A 21,217-nucleotide genomic window follows, 5' to 3' on the forward strand; every position below is an offset into this window, starting at 1 on the left:
TCGACCGCTTGTTCTTGATAGTTGAAATTGTATGCATATATACGTATACGTTTATGATAGTGATGAGTTCTTGTGTCTGACAAAAACTAAATTCCTTCATGGTTATATCTTGCCATACGTTTATATTGGTTTGTAAGGTGATTACTCAAAATCGTTATTTGAAAATCCTGTTTGTGAGATGTATATTCATTTCAATACAGAAATTTCGTCTATATATTTCACAAGTGTATAACACGGAGAAGCTCTGAAGGTCCATTACTCCCATTTTGTTTGGGTGTGAACCATCGATGTTGACAGCAATATCAAAGAATAAGATGATGATGGTAGAAAGAACTATGGGCGTCATGTGGCAAATATTACATGCATATCGGACAATGAGTTGTCAATCTGTATGAAAAGATTTCCAATACAAACATATTATTGAGAAGGAATGTTTACATGCTATACTCTCGTACTAGTATTACAGGGTTCTTGTGGCGTTCACCTTAGACACACATCTTTTTAACGATGTTTAAAAAAAAGACAGAACCAATTTAATGTCATATTTCCCTATTTTTTTTTAAATATAACTAAAAGTCTTTCATCTGACAAGAATACCCCTATTTAGCGGACAAGTAATTTATTCTTTTTTCTGTTATTGAAACCAAGAAAAAAAAAAAATCCCGAAATTAATTTGAAACTTTGATACTCAAAAGTTTCCCTTTGATACTCAAAAGTTTCCCAGCAAAATATTCACATCCCTTCGGGATAATTAGTGTTCGTCCAGTGGCATATATAACAATTGTGATGACGAATTCCTTCCTTTGTTCGAGAACAATCTTATTGAAATATAAATCTGTGATTTTACTATGTCCACAACTTCAATGTACCAAAGCAAAAGTTATACATCTGTATTAAATCAAATTGGTTCTCTTCTTCTTCTTCTGGTATACAATTAAGTCTATCGACATTCGATGATTACATACTGTTGGCATACGTGGACTAGTCTATTTACAACACTTTTACCCCTATTTATTCAAAATATATGTTTTTTTCTTATGTTCAATGTATACATGTATATATTTTAAATTGCGCTATAGTTCCGTAACTTTCTATCCAGTCGTATAAACGAATCGTCGGCAAGTGCGTACATATTTTTAAATCAATATTTCTGGTATGTTCCAATCTGTCCTTCACTTTTGACAATGAGTATATATTACATTTTCCCAAATTCACCCTTGGAAAAAATATTTAAATAGATTTTAATTTCATCAAATCTTATTTTTTGGGTATTATTTATATTTTTATGAATAATATTCTTTACACCAGAAATGTTATTTATAAACAAGCGTATGAGTTTGGTAATGACAAGTAAGACAGAGTTGTATATTATACATCTGATAGTTCAAAATGGAAAGTTAAATGTTATCAGCCGTGTACACTGATCAATACCTGCAGAAGTGAAACGATGCGTGAACTTGCAAGCCCGACAGGAAATCGCTTGAATACCTGGACGTGTCACCTCACACCCCTCACAATACCTTCGGAAGTAATACCTTTAGCCATGCTGGTGATCAGAAGAGGGAAGATAAAAATTTATTTGAAAACGGTTTATTACTTTAAAGAATTATGAACAAATTAGATTTTCGAAAACAATTTTCACGGAACACTTATTTATGATTTCAACTTTGACTTTTCACCTAATTCCAATATCAAGTTTAAAAACAACAGACCATGGTTAGTTAGTCGGATAAAACAACCGTACGATTGACAAGATATCGACACGCAATTACAACTACATCGGTTACTGTAGTTTTGTTTCTTTGTGGTTTATAGACATATCGTTTCATTAATCGGAAAAGAAGGACAAAATGGCGGAACGCAGAGAATTAATACTCTAAATTTAAAATCGATGGTAATCGCTTATCTAGCGGAATAAAACTTTAATATCTATGAATTTGAGCATTTTTATACAGAATGAACATAATATCAATTTTTGATTTTTTTGCGAAGTTTCCCTTTACTAACAGAATTTGATCATGTATTATGTCAGGTATGATAGTTACAACTGATGCCAAATCTACCATTAAGGGAGGAATCAGGCAATGTAAATACCTCTGACTTATTTCACAAAAAGTCAAAACATTTCAGTATAATTCAAGATCATTTATATTATAAAATTTTGTATAAAGAGCTCAGACTTATGGAACTAAAGGCTTCTAAAATTCTTATTGGTTCTTTGGGTTACAGAGTAAGGCTTCTAAAATTCTTATTGGTTCTTTGGGTTACAGAGCAAGGCTTCTAAAATTCTTATTGGTTCTTTGGGTTACAGAGCAAGGCTTCCAAAAGGGTCATATATTCCAGACAATTGTATAATGTCCAATAAAAGTCCGGCTGGGCAAAGCATGAAATGGTCATCTACTTTTTAGTTTTCAAGTTTTCTTAAGAGAGATATTTTATTTTTTCATATTTTATTTTTTTCTCCAACTTTTTCTCCTTTCTCCCAGCCTTCCTCTCCTTTCTCCCAGCCTTCCTCTCCTTTCTCCTACCCCCTTTCTCCTTTCTCCCACCCCCTTTCTCCCTTACCCCTGTCTTCCCCCTCATAGATGCTTCAAAAGTCCAGCTGGGCAAAGCATGAAATGGTCATCTACGTTTTAGTTTTCAAGTTTTCTTAAGAGACGGTCATTTTAACATAATTTGCGATCTTTTTGACCCAACCTTGACATGATTATATTACTAACAAAACAACCCCTACTTCAATACTTTCTAATTCTAATCAAGGCTAATAAGTTGTTGGACAGCTGAAATCTACCTGTTCAGGTGACAAGTAAACTATTTTCAGTACCGGAAATCTTATAAATTAATCGGTCTATTCAAAGTTATTTTCTTACATTTCAGCAGTTTGTATCTAATTGATTTAGTCCAAAAGATTAAAATTACATGAAATAGGTTTATAAACATGATTTGATGAAAAATTTAAAAAGGTTTTAATTGAAATATCGTCCGAACTACGTTGTATGAACTAAAACATGTGTGCACATGTGTCCAGGTGGGAAATTTAATTATGCATCCTACATTTCTTTAAAAATGCTAAAATTATCATTGATACCTGTATTTAACGTTCATTTCAATTATTTTGTTGAAGAAATAACCTGGAAAGAGCTTCTTCACTCAGTCGTGCTTTGTAAACGACAAGGATATTTTACGTACCTGTTTTTGGTTCATGTTTAATCATTTTCAAGTCAACATCCGGTATTAGGAAAGTGTGATTTTAAAAAAGAAGGTAAAGTTTTTGACAACGTCATTTTGCACAAATAAAGAGTCTAAGGCAGATATGTGCACACTGATGAGCACACTTCGAATGATGCACTGTCAATTTAACAGTTTACATCAGAACATCAAATTCATATCAAAGTAAATTTAATATTGCTTTTTTTAATCTAATGTCAATCATTTGGGATGGCCATCTGATTATCATAGTTGCCTTTTGTGACTTAATTTTAAGGGATTAAAATCGGGATCAAATATAAAATGTTCGGCTGGCTCAAATATTATTTGGAAGCTGCCTGGTATAAAGATAAGATATTTGAAATACCTGAATTGTAGGATCAACAGTAAAAAATAGTACCCTGTTGTCTGCTGGTTCTATGGTTACAGATAAAACTTGATTTGTTAAGATTTTAAACATACCTGAATTGTAGGACCAACAGTTACTACTGGTGCCCTGTTGTCCACTGGTTCTATAGTTACAGATAGAACCTGATTGGGTAGGATGTTACCACTGCTGTCAGTCACATTAAATGAGAGAATATCTGAGACTGGTTCACTTCCGATCTCTTTGTCAGCCATGTATCTGTAAACAATACAAATATTTTGCTAAATATAAAAAAGATTTGGTATGATTGCCAATGAGACAACTCTCCATAAGAGACCAAATGACATAAAAATTAACAACTATACTAATTTTAAAGCTGGCTTTCAAATTAGAAATGAAATACTTGGTATTAACTATTATTTACATCCAAGTTATAGTGCTTTTGTTGCTATCCTTCATGGTTATGTTACTAAAGATCTCCGAGCCATCCATGTCAATGAAATCTTTAAATATTTAGCAATAGATGAGGGGGAGGACAGGGGGGTACCCTTCTCCCTTCTCCAACCCCTCTTCTCCTTTCTCCTACCCCTTATTTTATTTTTTTTAATTTACCAGAAAAAAGAGAGATATTTTATTTTTTCATATTTTATTTTTTTCTCCAACTTTTTCTCCTTTCTCCCAGCCTTCCTCCTACCCCCTTTCTCCTTTCTCCCACCCTCTTTCTCCTTTCTCCCTTACCCCTGTCCTCCCCCTCATTGATGCTTGATGTGTTTTGAACATACAGTTGTTCAAAAATAATCTTGAACTAATAAAAAAAACATATAGCAAAATCATTTTGTTTTTAGTTGCCCAACAAGAGATACAAATATTCCATTCATCACATATCACTCACTTAAACGAGAGGTACTTAATACATGTTTGAACATATTATATATTAAGGCAGATCTTTAATCTTTCTGACAAAAACCAAAATAAATCCCTCATATGAAGAGCTGACCATATAAACATTTACAGGTATTAACAAATTTAACAAATTCAAACCTAATAAAGTTCTTATTTATGTCATCTTGTGTTATAATGTTTCCTTCCATCACAACATTCAGTTCTTTATAAACCAGTTGTCCATGTACTGGATTAGCCAATAATGTTATCCTCAAATGGTCGTCAGAATCATCATCATCCATAAAACCAAAATCATTACGACTAATAAGGATGGTCTCCCCTGAAAAATATTTCACTATGATTAACTAATGGTCTTTCCTTGCTGAAATTAATTCAATTAAATACAAATAAATCGCAGGCTTGGAAAAATGTTAAAGCTGAAAAAATCCCATAAAAGTGCATTTGTTTTCAATTCTGAATATATATCTTTACAAACAATTTTATTTCTGATTTTTTTTTTTTTTTTTAAATTTAAAAAGATTTCTACTGAATATCCAGTTATTCATTTGTTAAATATCATTTTCATCCTACTGCATAATAACTACAAATATAACTGCATTTTGCTTCTCTGAATTTTATAAACCAGTTATAAAACTGTATCTAACCCACCTTCTCTGACATGAATCCTACACACAGCAGTCGGTAGAAGGATCGGTGCTGATTTATCTACATGTAGCACTGTGATGTTGATGCTCATCCTCGTCTCATGTTTCCCATCACTGACAGACAATACAATCCTGTCATAGAGTATATCACTATCCCTGCTGTGATTATACTGAAACACACCTTCAAGGAATTCTTTGTAGTTAAAGCTTTCTCCTAAAATAGGAAACATCATTCAGTAAAATAGGACCTTCATTAGTAGATTCTATACAAAGAGATATATGTGGTATATTTGCCCATGAAAACTTTCCATAGACAAAAATGAAAAAGTTTTGAACAAGTACATTTCATTGTCAACCTTACAAATTGAAGAAAAACTGACCAAATAGTAAGCTGTTAAGGCCCATTTTAGCAAAAGAATTCTGGTACAAAGAATTAATATCACATTTATTCATAAGTATACAGTGTTATTCCCAGACTTGCCTTTATGTTGCCATAACTGCATATTCGTTCAATGTCTTTGAAATAAAATAATACTTTTAATGATAAGAAGTGCTATAAGCTATAGTTTTAACTAGAAAAAAAATTGAATCGCAATTTCCCGTCGATATGCACAACTACATAGTATGTCCTTATTATCTGAAAAGGTTTCATGAAATTCTGTTGTGTGGTTTGAGAGGAGTTGCGATGACAAGAAACAGGACTGACGGACAGACTGACGGACAGACGGGTCAAAAACATTATACTCTCTGCAACCCGTATTAAAAGTGATTGTGATGATTAACTTAGGTTGAATACTTTGATGCATTCTTTGTTAAAGGGAAGAAGACAGGTGTATTTGCATACCTTTTCTCAAGATGATTTTTGAATTCTGAAAAGCTTTCTCAAAACTACCCCTCTTTGGAGCCTCATCTAAAGTCAACACTAAATCTGCAGTAGATGTATCTGGGTCAGACAAAATAACTGTAGACCTGTCTACTGGAAATTTCCCTCCCTGTGCTACTGTGATATCAGCAGACGGATGTAAAAAAGATGGAGGCAGATTGTTTACTGGTAAGATACGGATGTTGAATTTATATTCTGTCAAATCTTTGTGAACTCTGCCATCAGATACTGAAAAAAAAACTTGAATAATATACAAATCTTCCTTCTTACAAACAATGTCAAAATGGATTTAAATGACAACAAAAGTATATCTTCAAATAGTTCACTTAAAACTAGAATGCATGTGTTGCATGACAAGAACAATGGCTGAACGGTTCAACAGATGAATAAGCTGTTTGGAATATTGCTATAAATTTAAGGGTTAAAATCTTTGATGCAGTTTATATCTTGGAATTTCCACAATCTATAATGAAATGTATCATAAATATTCAAGTATATAAGTGGTCAACCTTCATGGCAAGTTTGTTGAACATATATCCTCTTGTAATTTTATGTTACTAATATTTTCTGTATTTACTTCTAAACTATTACTTTTAGATACTGGGAACCTCAAAAATAAAAATAAATCAATTTAAGAGACAAGCCATAACATATTAACCCAAAGATAAGTTTGTTCTCCTTGTTAAATATTAAAATTCTTTACTTCATAATAATTTTTACATATGAATTGTACATTAATTTGGAAACAAGCTTGTTTTTCCCATACCTGTAAATTTAAAGAACACTTCTCTTTCCTCCTTGCCAACGTCTGACTTTGGCGGATGATAAATAATCTTGTTATGCATCAGATCAGCCTGTGTAAACTGTGAAAAGGGTTGTAGAGGAAAGTTTTTATTCTCCAGAGTTCCTTCCCCTTGTTTCAGAGGCACTGTTATTGTGTAAATAATTTCTCCATTATGTGTATCTGGGTCATGAAAAAACAGGTCAGAGATGGTAACTGGAACAACTTGATCTTCAAATACCTAAAAATGAAACGAACATTAAAATATTGTAAATCGTGTAATGTAATAGTTATGTCCCTTTTAGGTTGCAATCTATCTTCAGACCTGTATGTAAAAAGTTTAAACCTCCATTTCTTCATAACAAAGAAAGATTCTATTGTTTTTCAGTAAATTGCAATATATTTCGATAGGTTAGTACTCTTGTAAACAAAGTGACATATTTAAAATTGAGAATAGAAGTGGGGAATCACCTTCGTTTAAATCCATGTTAAAATTGTTTGCAAGAAGGAAGAATCGTATATAACTTATGTTTTTTTTTCAGTATTTGATGGCAGTCCTCAAATGTGTAACAGAAGATAAATTGATTGGTTTAGTTAAAGTCAGGCTGGTTTTGATGGAGTTTCAAATATAATACATGCTCTGATGATATACCTACCGACATCCCAAGTCTGACACCAGGGGCTACAGTTGGTATGGCCTCATCTAATGGAGGTTCCATTATTTTTATATGCATAGTCTGTTCTTTTAAAACATTTGGTGGATCAAAGGAGTCTCTAACCTAAAATAGACAAAAAAATGATCATAAAATAACAGAATTAAGGAAAGCAAACACTACTAAGCAGAACAATTTAAGTGAGTGGTATTTAGTTTAGTTAGTACAACCATTACCAAGCTGGATACAAAAAAAGTTACACATTGTAACTTCTGCTCTTTGATGATAAAAAGCATTTGGTAAAGAGATCCCTACATGCATTAATGATATCCATTTAGCTAAAGATGTTTGGTAAAGAGATCCCTACATGCATCTTTTGTTTGGTAAAGCATAGTCACAGGAAGATTGAAATTAAAACATCAGACAGCTCTAATGCTGTAAGATGTTGTTGTTGACAAAAAATTGATACTTGAAACAGGAAGTTAATAAGAGATGAATGGAAAAATATTTGCACTGTATAGCATGCTCTAATGAAGATCCACACCTTATTTTAGGGTGATATAATTTTGAGAGATGAGACCATGCAGTCGTTACTGTTAATATATATGATTTGAGTTTTTGAGATACTAATTCTCATGTCAATTAAAAACTAGTACATAACTTAATGATTATAGTACCTCAAAAGTAACAACATCTGATGTGGACTTTGAGCCTGTATTTTGATACCATATTCTGCCCTCGTTTATATCTCTCTGCAAAAACTGAAACATTTTGGCAGCCATTTTCCCACTTCCCATTTCTTTCCAACCTTGACCTAAACCATTTGGTGGGACTGGTACTAGCATTAATATTTCTCCTGAAAAATATGGTCTGTTGAATAAATCTGCCAACTGCCAAATGAGGGTCATCATGGGGAAATCTTCATAACGAATAATGGTAAAAATTCTTGCCAAATGATGTTAACAGTAATTTTTTGTACATGACGATAAAATGTACCCTTTTTTAGAAAAAAAATCAACTAATTTCAACGAATCGCTTCAAATTGTTTCATAAAATAATGGTAACAATAATTATTTGAGACCTCTGGTGAATCACAGCAAATTTTAACCTATTTGAGGTTTAACAGTAGATGAAAATGACCTTTTGATGCCAGACAGTAAAGGGCATTCCTTCCCTTCTTAATTACCATAGTTGTAAACTACAAGGACATTTTTATGAGTGTATCAAAATTAACATCTGGCTTTATATTTGAATTAACACCAGATTTACTGTTTTTTTTTTAAACAAGTGACTAACTACCTATTAGGCCAGATTTCCAAATGAAATATGCCTTATAATTCAATAAGTCACATTGCTGTGAATCAGAACTGAGAAGGCACCTTATACAGGGAATACATATTACTAGAAATATCTCACCTTGTTGAGGATTATTGGTTGTAGGGTTTAGGGTATATATGACCTCTTTGCCATCAGACATTGACTTAGCCATCAACATGGTGGGTGTTATCCGTAACATATCCTTGGCATATACATGTCCCACTTCATTATTGACAATCAGGGGAGATAAGTTCTCCTGAAAGTAAAAACTGACATTAAGACAAGGAAGTAGGTGAATGTAGCTCCTTTAACTAACATGCGATTTACTTGGATTTAGATAATAAGAAATATCACATTCAACTATCCTTATTTAAAGTGCTTCTATAATTATGATCCAATGTCTGAATCTTTATTTCTATACAAGTGGCTCCACCTAGCGAAGTATCCTTCCCTAATTATACTGTAAATTCACAAATTAATGGGGGCATTTTTTATTCTTAATCCTTGACCCCTAGAAAACTGTGAAATCTAATTAATTAAATTGCACAAATTTTAAGAAGGAAAATAACTACTGATTTTATGAATGCAAGGTGTTTATTACTGCAAACATGATATTGTTGAAATTTTTCACATGAAAACATCACAATCATTTCTGAATTCACAGCAGTACTGGAAGCATATATGAAAGTTTATTATAAATTTGTAAAACTTTAATTTTTTGTTCACAAAAACATATCATCTAAAGGACTTTCAAATACAAAATATTAAGTTAATTGTTTCCCTTTTATATTTAATGTTTAGTACATCATATGTTTTTGTTGTTTTAACACTTGTTGTAAAACCCATGATATTAAGTGTTTTTAATTTTAATTTTTCTTTAGATTCTAATTTCATGACTTTCTTCAAAATTACTTTATCATGATAATATAGTCAGAATATTATAAGTGGTGTTATGAAGCAAAATAATACTCAATAAATGTATTTCATATAGCTGCATTATGAACAAAACATGAAAAGTATGATCTTGTACCTAATCAACAGTTGTAATTTATCATATATAGATCTTATAAATTTCAATTACATATCTTACCTTTTGCCTAATTTCAAAATTGACAATAAAACTGAGGACATGATATCCATCTGTGACTTGTATGATGCACATGTCTCTGGCTGCCGTCACTAATGGATTTAACTGGTACCCAATAGAACTGGTATGAAGTTCCTCTACTGAGAAAGAGCTTACAGGTGACTGTGTCCCTTGATCAATAAATTTCCCATGCAGAGGACCTGAAACAAAAATTTCATTTAAAACTTAATAGACATCTTAAAACAGAACTTTTCACTTTGTGTAAATTTCCTTATTTGCTTTAGGGGATGTTTTTTTAGTACGTTAAGTTAGCTTACGGACTAACTATTGATACAATAAAATAAACCATTCTTAACTATTTTTATGAACGAATAATATTGGTTGTAATAACATTAGCATGGTAACATAAATGATTGATAGAAAACTTCATGAAAGTTGAAAGTCCTATATTTAAAAGTAGCTTTATTGAAGCCTTCAATTTGGAAACTATGATATTTGCCTATTGTTGAAGACTGTATGCTGTCTTCTAGATTTCTTTTCAATTTCAGGTTGCTGTCTTATTGAAAAATAATTATCTTCTTTTATTCAAATAAACTTAAATTTCTTATTATCTTAAGCTTCTTACCTTCAATAACATTAACCAATGTTTTCACAGGATCCAAAGTTTTCAGTTCTAAAATTTGACTATCAAATGGGGTTATCTCCCCTACAGTGGCCAGCACATGTTCATTTCTGACAAGCTGAGGAGGGTGGTCATTGATAACTTGTATATGTAGAACTCTCTCTGTACTGTATAACTGTCTGTCAAATGCTTTAAATGATATTCTTCCTGAAAATATAAGAAGATTTCTATCATAATGAAAGTCAATATAAAAAAACGTCAATAAAGGTAAAAAATTGTATGGGAATTTCTTGATGCATTGAAGACCTGTTGGTGACCTTCTGTTGTTGTCTTTTTTATGGTCGGGTTGTTGTCTCTTTGACACATTCCCTATTTTTCATTCTCAATTTTATGACTTTATAATCTTTTTTCAAATTAAATATTATGTGTATGCATCTTGGGTTGTTGATGGATTAAGACATCTAAACTTATATTTTCAGTAGTACCCACAGTTTTATTTGTGAATGTTTGTATAAATAAACAAGAATGTGTCCATAGTACATGGATGCCCCACTCCCACTATCATTTTCTATGTTCAGTGGACCATGAAATTGGGGTCAAACTTTAATTTGGAACTTAAATTAGAAAGATCATATCATAGGGAACATGTGTACTAAGTTTCAAGTTGATGTAACTTTAACTTCATCAAAAACTACCTTGACCAAAAACTTTAACCTGACCTTTGCACTATCATTTTCTATGTTCAGTGGACCATGAAATTGGGGTCAAAACTATAATTTGGCATTAAAATTAGAAAGATCATATGGGGAACATGTGTATTAAGTTTCAAGTTGATTGGACTTAAGCTTCATCAAAAACTACCTCGACCAAAAACTTTAACCAGACGGACGAATGGAGGCACAGACCAGAAAACATAATGCCCCTCTACTATCGTAGGTGGGGCATAAAAAGAAGATGTGGTATGATTGCCACAAGAGAGCAGGTTTTAATTGTTTTTCCATCAACACATCCAGTTGTTACACTAGACAGGACTCATTCAACTTTGATGCATTGATGACATAAAAAACATTTGCCCAGGTAAATCGTACAGCATTCTGTTTACACCATACCATTTTTAATTTGATTAACAAAACAACATCCCATTTCAGTGTTCACACAGTGCAAATCTTGCCAAAACATCAATAACGGTAAAAAATTGTATGGAAAATTGTACCCCACCTTTGGTCTAATCACTATTTTTTATATTCCCTGAAACTAAATTAGTAGATCTGAGGTCAATTAAAACAAACAGGCTTACACTTTGTAAATTTTATGGCAAAAGTATGGTATTTTGGGGACCTTCATAGCTTGCTGTTCAGTGAGCCAAAGCTCAATGTTGAAGGCCATACTTTGACCAATAATGGTTTACTTTTACAAATTGTGAGTTGGATGGAGAGTTGCTAATTGGCAATCATACCACAGCTTCCAAAAAGATACTATAAAGATTTACCAGCAGAAAGAACAGGAGAATTGTGAATAAATCTGACTTTTCCATCTTTCAATTCCTGTGGAGTAATTGTATCTCCTGCCTCCAGTATGACATCCATTCCCATGTTACATTTGACAATATGGTTGCCATTCGTTGGAGGTTCTGCTACAATGATAACAAGGCTATCCAAAGGTGTGTCTGGATCATTCAAGTTGAATATAGAGGCAGGTATTTCAGTGGTATCCTTCTCCTCAACTTGTATGTGTCCTGTTAACTGTATTGTGGGAGGTTGTTCATTTCCTGTAATTACATGGATATAAAGTTTCATTAGGATTCCATCACTTTTTTGATCGGACAAATAGACAACAATCCTATGGGGTTTTAAATCCAAATGCACATGATCTCCATGGCAATGAACAACAATGAGTTACAGGAATATTTAAAACAAAACAACAAATCAGAATTTACAACTTTTACCCATAAAAATTGCACTGCATTCTCCTTAAAGGTTAGTATTTTCATGTTTGTTCCTTTATGATCTATTTGAATACATTAAAATAGTCAAATCTGCTGAATACCCCACCAGATAGTTTTAAGAATTTCAAATATGTGAGTTTCTTCAAATAAAATGGTAACCTGTAGAATTCCATGATAAAAGTTTAAAAGTCATATTTCCCACCTAACATCATAATAACAGTTCAAACAAGAATGTGTCCAAAGTACACGGATGCCCCACTCCCACTATCATTTTCTATGTTCAGTGGTCAGTGAAATTGGGGTCAAAACTTTAATTTGGAATTAAGATTATAAAGATCATATCATAGGGAACATGTGTACTAAGTTTCAAGTTGATGTAATTGTAACTTCATCAAAAACTACCATGACCAAAAACTTTAACCTGAACTGCACACTATCATTTTCTATGTTCAGTGGACCGTGAAATTGGGGTCAAAAGTTTAATTTGGCTTTAAAATTAGAAAGATCATATCATAAGGAACATGTGTACTAAGTTTCAAGTTGATTGGACTTCAACTTCATCAAAAACTACCTTGACCAAAAACTTTAACCTGAAGCGGGACAGACGGACGAACGAACAGACGAACGAACGAACGGACAGACGGACGGACGGACGAACGGACGCACAGACCAGAAAACATAATCCCCCTCTACTATCGTAGGTGGGGCATAATAAAATTATACCTACTTTCACATCTCCGTGACTTTTTATTTTGATAGTACCCCTTTCCACAGGTTGGGACACACTGTCTGTTTAACAAGTAGGTCTGACCATCACACTGAGAACAGTCTGTACTGGACATACACTCCATACAGTGCTCTGGACAATCTACAATACAGAAAGTTAAATCTGATAATCACATTTACAAAATTATTCCATAATGAGAGGAGACTTGATTGTGTGAGTAAATGTCTGCTAAAATTCAAAATACAAAAGATGATGATGATGGATGGCTGTTTAACATCAAGTGGCAAATTAAATGCATATTTAGGACAAGAACATGCAAATGCTATAAGAATATATAGCAGACCCTGAACTGGATTATAAACATGCTAATTCTGCAGGAAGACATCTTATCCAGACACTTTATTCTGACTTTATGGGTGACCAGTCTTTGCTCTTACATCCCAGCTCCTTTGTTCTAACAGGGGTGATCTGAGCCGGATCACCCCTACCAGATCACCCCAGTTTGAGTTTCTTTGTTATGCATGCTTTCCTTTGTTGTGTAACATTTTGGCGGGAATGCCAAATCCACTATAAAACTTATAATTAAACATACAATTATACGGAAAAGACTATCTATCAAAATTCATGTAAAAAAATCCAGTGTATACGCTGGGATTCGAACTAAAGACCTTTATCATATCAAGCCACAACACAACCACTACACCAGGACGACTGGATACGAAGTTACGAACTATCAGTAATTTAACATACTTAAAGGAAGCAAGATATTTTTATAAGTGGGGAGAGTTGGCAGACCTTTAATCAGTGGGGTTTAAACCCTTTTCGTTAATAAGAGAGTTGTCAGTGATTGTTCAGTTTGATTTTACACTTTTTCAAAAGTGGGGCAAGTCGGTAAACAAGATTGGGGCGATTTTTTTCATAAAGTGGCGATATAGGTTAGGCAGGTTGGCCAGTGGGGCGAGTTGACAATGTTTGATATCTACTCATCCTGTTCGGGGGTCAAAAAGGGTATAATTCATATAGTATTGTATAAAGTATATTATAATGGTTGTGTGGTGTTCAAAACTAGATTTTATGAATTGTAAATGGTTTTTCTTCGAATCTAAAACAGCTGGGATGTAAAATAGTTATCCCACTCGGACTTGGTGTGTCAGTGTAAGATCACCCTCTGGCCTCCGGCCATCGGAGTGATCTTACACTGATACACCGCGTCATCGTGGGATAACTATTAATTACTCTCTAATGCTGCATACTTTATAGAAAAGCAGAAAATACTAAGTCTTTGGTATGATCAACTTACAAATACAAAAGCACATATGATTAACTACTGTAAACAAACTTATTATCACACATACATTATTTTGTGTTATGTTTTTTTAAGCCAACTTTGCAATGATCTATCTTTAAATAAGTGCACAAATAAGGGAGTACTTCTAGAATTGACCATTTCAGAATCTAAAGAATCATGGGTAATTTCATTGTTTGTACCCCAAAATTAAAATAACGTCACATCAGTCGTTAAATTTCTATTTTTTTATGACATTTTTAACCAATCAGGACATTACGGTGTACACTTTTGAAAATATTACCCAGGATGCATTAGAATCTGAAACGGCGAATTGCCTACCTTTACATTGCCGTCCATCTACAAATTGTGTAGGTTTACAATGTCTGACACATATCCCATCAGATACAATCTGGTTAGGTCCACAGGCATGACAAATACTATTGGATTCACAACGTAGACATCCACTTCCACATACTGAAAAAATGTCAATTAATTATAATGCAGCACAAGTTATTAAATATAGATTTTGTTACTATCTTAATGACACAAGATTGTCAACTGAAAATTTGAAATGTTTTAAAATTGATTGGATTTTTCCACTTTTAATCTGAAAAAATGAATTCTAGTACACATAATGAAAAACAAAGTCAATAAATTTAAAACTTGTGAACATGTGGTCTAAGTGGATGAGCACTATAAAATTTTAATATGCTACAAATGGTTACACAAAAAACAGTCAAATTATGTAATTCATGCATAAATTGCCAAATAAAAATGATGGTAAATCAATATCATTGACACATGACAACAAAGTATCCTACCCTTTTAGACATATTTGGTCTCAGTTAGGTAGCATTCACTAGGTGTTACAATGTTTTATGCTACAGTTAGCCTTATACATCCAACCAGACAAAGGAGAAGGTTCACGAAGTGTTAAAATTGGCCCTGATTTTTTTTATGCTTTTTAAATTGGGGCAAAAAATTACAAATGTTACATAGAAATACTTGTGATAATACTACTAAGACAAAAATATTTTTCTGGCACTTTCCTTTCCTATTTATGGAGCAATGACCCCTTAAATGAGCATAATTTGTATTAAAAGGTCAATTTTGGTACTCATCATATTTTGACAAAATGTCCAAAATGGGCTTACTTTGGCGAATATCTTGTGGTCATATGAAAAGAACTGATATATTTAGCATTTATACTTTTGAAATAGACCCATTTACGAACCAAATTGAGAACTTTTCAGTGTTTTATGATAAAGTTGATATTTTAGGCCATTTTGTGCCATTAGTGAACCTTGTCCTTTACTGGTACTCTTCCTAACTTTATCATTTCAACAAAACCAACCTCTACAAATACCCAGCTCCTTGTATCTTCCAACAGGACAAGCCCTCATACAGATATCATCAAATGCCACCATAGCTGGGTTAAGACACTGTAAACATACTGATGTAGTTCCATCCCTTGATGTGTGACATTTACCACATCCAAATCCACAATCTGAAGTCAAAATATAGTACATCAGTGTTGCATGTGAGTCATGCTAATCAATTAAACATTTTATTTTAGAATTATATGATATTTTAAAGTTATAAACAGTACTCTGAATTTATGATTTCTTCTTGAAACTTAAAAAAAAAATCAAATTGGTTTTTTTTGGTCCCTAATTCATAAACTGTTGAACCATAACCCCCAAAATCAATCTCGACCTTCTGTTTGTGGTATTTAACCTTATTGTAAAATTTCAGAGATCCATTCACTTAAACATAAGTTATTGTCTGGAAACCAAATAAAAATCCATGAAAATATAATATTCTTAAATTCAAGAAAACTGGTACCCAAGAAATTCCACAGTAGTCTATAAAACATACCTTTACAAGTACTGTCTTTTGTCAAATATTGGCCATCCAAACATGGCATCTTACATCTCCCTTTCTTACTCAGCTTTGAGCCATCTGCACAGCTAAGACAGTTTGTATCAGTTGGTCCAGAGCATAATTTACAGCTTGGATGACATTCATTGCAGGCACCATATGATGGGAAGTATTGCTTGGGACATTGAGACAGACACTGACCTCTGTGTAGGACAAGACTGTCATAACAACTAGTACAGGACTGACCATCACTAGAGCAGGTCTGACATGTGGCTGGACATTCTAAAAATATACAGTTATTTCTGATAAATTCTGAATGTGTTCATAGTACACAGATGCCCCACTCACACTATCATTTTCTTTGTTCAGTGGACTGTGAAATTTGTGTCAAAACTCTAATTAAAATTAGAAAGATAATATCACAAGGAACATGTGTATTAAGTTTCAAGTTGATTGGACTTCAACTTCATCAAAAACTACCTTGACCAAAAACTTTAACCTGAAAAGGTACAGACAGACTGATGGACGGACGACGGAATGAATGAACGAATGCACTGACCAGAAAGCATTATGCCCCTCTACTATCATAGATAGGGCATAAAAATTAGAAATGCAAGTAAACCCCCATAAAGATACCCTCAACTTGTGATTCTCTTACCCTTTTTACGTGTTGGATCATATAAGCTTACTACAAGAACATCCTCAGATAATTCTACAACTGAGTTCCATTAAGGGGGTATAATGGTCATTAGTGTTGAACTTTTAAAAAGGACAGTCTTTTGGTATATTGTGGTTTGTTATGAGTCTTGATTGCAGTTATTGTATATATTTTTTTTTACATTTTGTCCTTGTTCTAGTTTTTCAATTCAGTTTTTTCAACTTCATGCTGATCAAAAGGAGGCAATGCATGCAATTACAGTTTTGGAGATCTTGCTGAAATTAATTACCTAAACATTCTCCATTCTGCAGGTAAGAACTAGATGAACAGTGGTCCACACATCTGCCAGACTGAAGGACCAAACCATTCTGGGAACAAGCTAGACACTGGTTGTCTTTTGGTCCTAAACACAAACTACAGCTTGTATCACAACCTAAATAATAAACACAAGTTCAAACATCTGTTGATCTGCAGCAATAGAACAGCAAAGGAGAGACACTTATCAACATTTATCTGAGCTTTTGGATAAACACAATTTTACAAATTTTAGTGGGTCTCATTTTATGCCTGTACCTATAGTCAGTAATATGATAGTTGTTATCCATTCGTTTAATGTGTTTGAGCTTTTGATTTTGCCATTTGATTAAGGACTTTCTGTTTTGAATTTTCCTCAGAGTTCAGTATTTTTGTGATTTTACCTTTTAGGAGATATTTGACATCTAATATCCCTTTAAATTCCACAGTGAATGATATCATCGAATATAATTTAAGATTACCTATATTCTAATAGAAGATTACAAATATCTTACATCAAAACTAAAGATTACATCTAGCTAATATTGTGGAATATTTTGTGTCACTTATATCTAAAAGGGAAATAACAACAGAGTGATTTCTATAGGGTGCCACCAAGTGGTGGCTGTGCCACTTATAATTGATCCCAAATGACTTTTTTATTCATTGAAGTTACTGATGATGTTAAAATTTAACCAAATTCAATTTATTCCAATAAGAATTAGAACACATTCAGTGTACTCAATTAGGAATGTAGTCAGGAAAGCATATTTATTTACTGCTCACTTTCCTTGATGTATCTATAATACACCTATAATGGTTTACTTTAACAAATTGTGACTTGCATGGAGAGTTGTCTCATTGCCACTCATAGATCTAACATCCTTGTTTACTACTTGTTTTTACTGAAAGTACCCACTATAGAGCAGGATACATGCACCCATCTATCCGCAAAATCTACAGCTTATATAAAATTACCATAACAATGTGTGGTCTCCTGGTAGTACCCCATTCCACATCTGGAAACACATTCTCCCTCTCTCCACAATAATCCTGGTTTACAGGTCTGACAATGATATCTTGTTAAATCAACACATGTCTTACAACTATCATGGCAAGCTGGAAAAAAGAATAATAAACTATTACTTGTAGCAATGAGATTTTGATTCCTTCAGGGACATAATAACTATAATTCATAAATCATTGAATGAATTGATATAGAAATAAGAGATGAAGTATGATTACCAATCAGACAACTGTTTGTTGTATAAATAATGAGCAAAATATGAAGAAAAAAAAAAGTTCTAACCAAGACATGACATTTTACTTTTTAAGCAAATACCTTAATTCATGACATGATTCAAAAGTTACAGACAGGTATCTTTAATCTTAATTATGATGATTTTGTGTTAGTATGGAAAGACTGATTTATTTTTAATTCTCCAAGATATAAACTTTGGCTGTAGAAAAATAATACGAATATAAATAATTGCAAACATTTCAAACTTTGATCTTACATAATATATATATACATCCCAAAGTTTAGAAATAATTCAATAGAGATAACTGTGAACACATGTAAAAATAAGATAGTTTTAAGTAATATTCAGTGCAGATTTTGAGGATGTCTCATTATATTGTTATTTTCAATCGGCTTTAACATACCATGACATTTGTTCTTCCTGTCTGCATAAAGACCATCTTTACATTTCTGTACACATCTCCCCTCCTGTAGATACAGTCCTGAGATCTTACATTCTGTACACTGATTAGAGTCTGTCACTTTACAATGTTTACATTCTGAAGCACAGGTCACTGAAATGAAAGGACAGAGATTGCCTATGACCTTTGGTTACTGTAAATTCAGAAATTATTGCGATGTTTTTAATATTGCGAAAAATGCAACAGGGTTATAATTGCAAAAATTAAAAATGGCATTTTGAATTTTTTTTTATGAATCAAACAGGATATTTCTGAATATCGCAAAAATGAAAATCACATTTTAGTCCATAATGACAAAATTGCAATAATAAATGCACACAATAATTTCTGAATTTACAGTACTACAATAAGCCATAATTAAATACCTTCTTTAAGGTCTATAAATTTGATCCTGGATCTTTAAGCAGATTTCAAAAAACTGTTTTTAACATGTCCCAATAATTTCTTACAGAGCCAGTCAAAATCACAAACAAGTCTGATTTAATTGATCAGCTTGTTCTTTAAACTATTCAGTTTCATCTTGATTTGATAAATCCTTATATTTGAAAATACACACTCCATTTTTAAAATATCTTACTACATTATATTCTCTATATTAATTTCATTTTAACATTTGAAGCAAAAGTGAATCTAATGCCCATCATGATAACTTTTAAATGTCTAGGGTATAAATAATATCTTACTTTTCTGACATTTACCACAACATTCTCCAGGCTGTGGTACACCTATACTTCCTTCTGGACAAATAGGGCAGGTTTTACTGAAGCACACCATATCTCCATGTCCACACTGACATAACGTACAACTGTCTGGCTGCCAACTATCACCAGTCTGTCAGATACATATATTACTTTAAATAGATTTCTAGCAAGTTTTAAGGAAGGCAATTATTCACCTTAAATATCAACTTGGTGGTGTGCTTGCTTCATTAACTTTATTTTCATTTCTAAAATTTAAAGAAAATTGTAATATTTTTTAAAAGATTTCTCATCTTTTTCCTTATAATTGAATGGCCTTCCAATCTAAATATCTGAGCACAAGTGCAGCGACTTAAAAAAACTTTACTTACATGGAACATTTCTCCTCCAAAATGACATGTAGGTCTTGGTACACACTCTTTACAGCATTTACCTGGCTGGTGTATCAACATTTCATTCTGAAACAAATAAATCATGGGTAAGAAAGTGTTTGTATTGATAAATCTATATATTTTCTATGAAATATATTTTTGTCGAGCCTGCAACTTTTGTTGCAGAAAGCTCCACATAGGGATGGTGATCCAGTGGCGGCGTCGGTGGCATTAGCTTACTTATTAAAAGCTTTATATTTTAGAAGGTAGAAGACCTGGATGCTTCATACTTTGTATATGGATGCCTCATGTTAGGAAGTTTCCGTCAGTTACATGTCCAATGTCCTTGACCTCATTTTCATGGTTCAGTGACTACTTAAAAAAAAAGGTTAAGATTTTTTGTAATGTTAAATTCTCTCTAATTATAAGTAATAGGATATCTATATTTGGTATGTGCGTACTTTGCAAGGTCCTCATGCCGTCAGACAGTTTTCACTTGACCTCGACCTCATTTCATGGATCAGTGAACAAGGTTAAGTTTTGTTGGTCAAGTTCATATCTCAGATACTGTAAGCAATAGGTCTAGTATATTCGCTGTATGGAAGGATTGTAAGGTGTACATGTTCAACTGGCAGGTGTCATCTGACCTTGACCTCATTTTCATGGTTCAGTGGTTATAGTTAAGTTTTTTTGTTTTGGTCTGTTTTTCTTATAATGTATGCAATAGGTCTACTATATTTGGTGTATGGAATGATTGTAAAGTGTACATGTTTAGCTGGCAGGTGTCATCTGATGTTGACCTCATTTTCATGGTTCAGTGGTCAAAGTAAAGTTTTTGAGTTTTGGTCTTTTTTTCTAATACTATATGCAATAGTTCAACTATATTAAGTATATGGAAATATTCTATGATCTATATGTCAGTCGCGCAGGTTTTATTTGACTTTGAGATAATTTTCACGGTTCATTGCTCAATGTTAAGTTTTTGTGTTTTTCTTAAACTATAAGCAATAGGTCTATATTTGTTGTATGGAAGAATTGTTAGCTGTACATGCCTGCCTGGCATGATTCATCTGACCTTGACCTCATTTTCATCATTTATTGGACAATGTTTAGTTTTCTTGGTTAATGTTAAGTTTATGTGACAGTTGTAATAAAGCTTTATATTTAGG

At 32.8% G+C, this 21,217-nt stretch overlaps 1 protein-coding gene across 1 annotated transcript in view; it reads right to left on the minus strand.

The window, feature by feature from the left end:
- The window catches only part of LOC139488760 (extracellular matrix organizing protein FRAS1-like), a 114,349-nt gene that overhangs the window by 44,590 nt on the left and 48,542 nt on the right, over positions 1 to 21,217 (minus strand). The window contains exons 11-30 of the mRNA XM_071274645.1: positions 20,049 to 20,135; positions 19,663 to 19,810; positions 18,923 to 19,072; positions 18,236 to 18,376; positions 17,253 to 17,396; positions 16,303 to 16,587; positions 15,779 to 15,931; positions 14,764 to 14,898; positions 13,137 to 13,277; positions 11,954 to 12,232; positions 10,468 to 10,671; positions 9,846 to 10,042; positions 8,855 to 9,011; positions 8,116 to 8,294; positions 7,442 to 7,564; positions 6,771 to 7,026; positions 5,966 to 6,232; positions 5,126 to 5,335; positions 4,616 to 4,796; positions 3,670 to 3,832 (exon numbers count right to left, since the gene is read on the minus strand). Of these exons, the coding sequence (XP_071130746.1) occupies positions 3,670 to 3,832; positions 4,616 to 4,796; positions 5,126 to 5,335; positions 5,966 to 6,232; positions 6,771 to 7,026; positions 7,442 to 7,564; positions 8,116 to 8,294; positions 8,855 to 9,011; positions 9,846 to 10,042; positions 10,468 to 10,671; positions 11,954 to 12,232; positions 13,137 to 13,277; positions 14,764 to 14,898; positions 15,779 to 15,931; positions 16,303 to 16,587; positions 17,253 to 17,396; positions 18,236 to 18,376; positions 18,923 to 19,072; positions 19,663 to 19,810; positions 20,049 to 20,135 (3,600 nt within the window). The remainder of the gene's footprint in view (positions 1 to 3,669; positions 3,833 to 4,615; positions 4,797 to 5,125; positions 5,336 to 5,965; positions 6,233 to 6,770; positions 7,027 to 7,441; positions 7,565 to 8,115; positions 8,295 to 8,854; positions 9,012 to 9,845; positions 10,043 to 10,467; positions 10,672 to 11,953; positions 12,233 to 13,136; positions 13,278 to 14,763; positions 14,899 to 15,778; positions 15,932 to 16,302; positions 16,588 to 17,252; positions 17,397 to 18,235; positions 18,377 to 18,922; positions 19,073 to 19,662; positions 19,811 to 20,048; positions 20,136 to 21,217) is intronic.

This window comes from Mytilus edulis, chromosome 9, assembly GCF_963676685.1.
Source record: "Mytilus edulis chromosome 9, xbMytEdul2.2, whole genome shotgun sequence".
Lineage (NCBI taxonomy): Eukaryota > Metazoa > Mollusca > Bivalvia > Mytilida > Mytilidae > Mytilus > Mytilus edulis.